The following is a 1,671-nucleotide window of genomic DNA, read 5'->3' as shown; positions in this document are numbered from 1 at the left end:
TCACTTCTTGCCGTCGACCTCCCCGTTGCTCTGTTTGTCGGCATTGGTGGAGTCCTCCCCCTCCTCCAGGTCGTCAATGTTGACCCCCAACGAGGCCAAAATCTCATCCAACTTGCTCTCTAACTTGGTCAGGTCGTTCTCCAACGCCGTGGCAGTCTGCTCGCCCCTGTTTGTTTTCATGTTGATCAGCGGGCTGCAACCTAACACAATCATCTGGTTCACGATCTGTGCTCTGCGGGACCACCGTCCAGATCGGGCGATATGCCATAGTAAAGACTGATCTCGTCGTCCTTGAACTGTGGTTTCTCTTCCTCCCTCGTGGCCAGGAGTTGGACTGGAGTGCCGAAGCTTTTCGGATGTAAAGGGGGGATGTGGACAAATTCCTGTTGGGTGATACCTAGGTAGGAAGGGGGCCGGATCTCAGCCCGCCGCGTCATTCACACGGCAACCATTGCGACGGGTGGACCATGCAGTATTTGGGCCCTTCTGAGCATTCTACCCAACCAGAGGGCAGGGGAAACTATCCGTAGGAAGCTAAGCTGTGGCTCGGAAGCGTGTCCTGCTGACTTCAGACAGGGCTGCCGGAATCTCTGATCTTTCTCCTCTTTGAGGAGCGGTGTATACGTAGAAAACCACAGATATGTTGGCCAAAGGGAGCGGCATGCAGGGAGCAATGTTAAAACCCTATTCGTAAGGGGTAAGGCGGCAAAGAGACCCTGGATATCTCATGCCATGTGGATATGCGTTTGCCAACGCCCACGCAGGGCCGAGCCGGGATGCTACGGGAGTTGCCATGAACATTCGAATAAAACACCGAGAAATGAAAGCCGCATCATACCTAGCAAGATCTTTTAGGGCCTGGACCGCAACGGCAAGAGACAGGACGTCAGCAAAAAGCGTCCGGCTGGAGACGAGGTATGAATAGGGGAAAAGGCACGGAGATAGAATGAATGGCATTGCCGGTATCGAAAGCTATACCGGCACCTTCACCAGCCCAGCAACTATGCTTTGCTTGCATGGCATCGTCTATATGTCGTGGGACAGATCGCTTACCTGCGCCAAGTTCTCACCAACCGACGCTGAGGGGAGCGGCGACGACGACGAAGATGACGAATTCTCATTCCGAGGCGGCTCCGTCTCGGAGGCACCGTTCTCGGGTGGGGAGTTCGGCGACGCCATGTTCGGTATTGATATCAGGAAATTGTAGAGTGAGTGAGTTTTGGTAAAAAAGAAACAAAGGCCGATGCCGCGATATCCACCGAAAAATGGCCGTGAGGTTTGTGATGGTCCAAAGTTCAATAGCGCAGCAGCTGGAACAGCGGTTCCGTAGTCGGTGCTGCCGATGTGCCCTGTTGAAACCGCAAATGCTTGACACCAACAGACTCCTCTCAGACAAACGTACGATTTTTGCAGCAAGGCTATGGCGTTTTGGGCGATGACTGGGTGTCGAGCGCTTTTGCGACAGCTCCCCACAAGGCTTGGCTCAGCGGAGGTGTGTTGTCGGAGCTTGGCTTTGCCTTTTTTCTTTGGGCGCTGGCCGTAGCCTCGTAAACCGCACTTGTCCTCAACAGTCCACGTGCTGGAGTTGAATTTGACAGAAGGGGGGACACGATCCAGCAGGTTCAGACGGCAGGTAGGTATGTACTCCGTGTGGTCCGGAGTTGTTCGCAT

The 1,671-nt window shown here is 54.2% G+C and overlaps 1 protein-coding gene across 1 annotated transcript; it reads right to left on the bottom strand.

Moving 5' to 3' along the window:
* On the bottom strand, positions 1–1,671 carry PODANS_1_7400 (uncharacterized protein; the record flags this gene model as incomplete). Its single annotated transcript, XM_001912928.1, has 3 exons — positions 1–166; positions 839–858; positions 1,054–1,671. The coding sequence occupies 3 exons, from the start codon at positions 1,669–1,671 to the stop codon at positions 1–3; spliced, it is 804 nt and encodes a 267-aa protein (XP_001912963.1).

This window comes from Podospora anserina, chromosome 1 (genome assembly GCF_000226545.1).
Source record: "Podospora anserina S mat+ genomic DNA chromosome 1, supercontig 1".
NCBI lineage: Eukaryota > Fungi > Ascomycota > Sordariomycetes > Sordariales > Podosporaceae > Podospora > Podospora anserina.
This window is presented reverse-complemented; position numbering and strand designations above follow the sequence as displayed.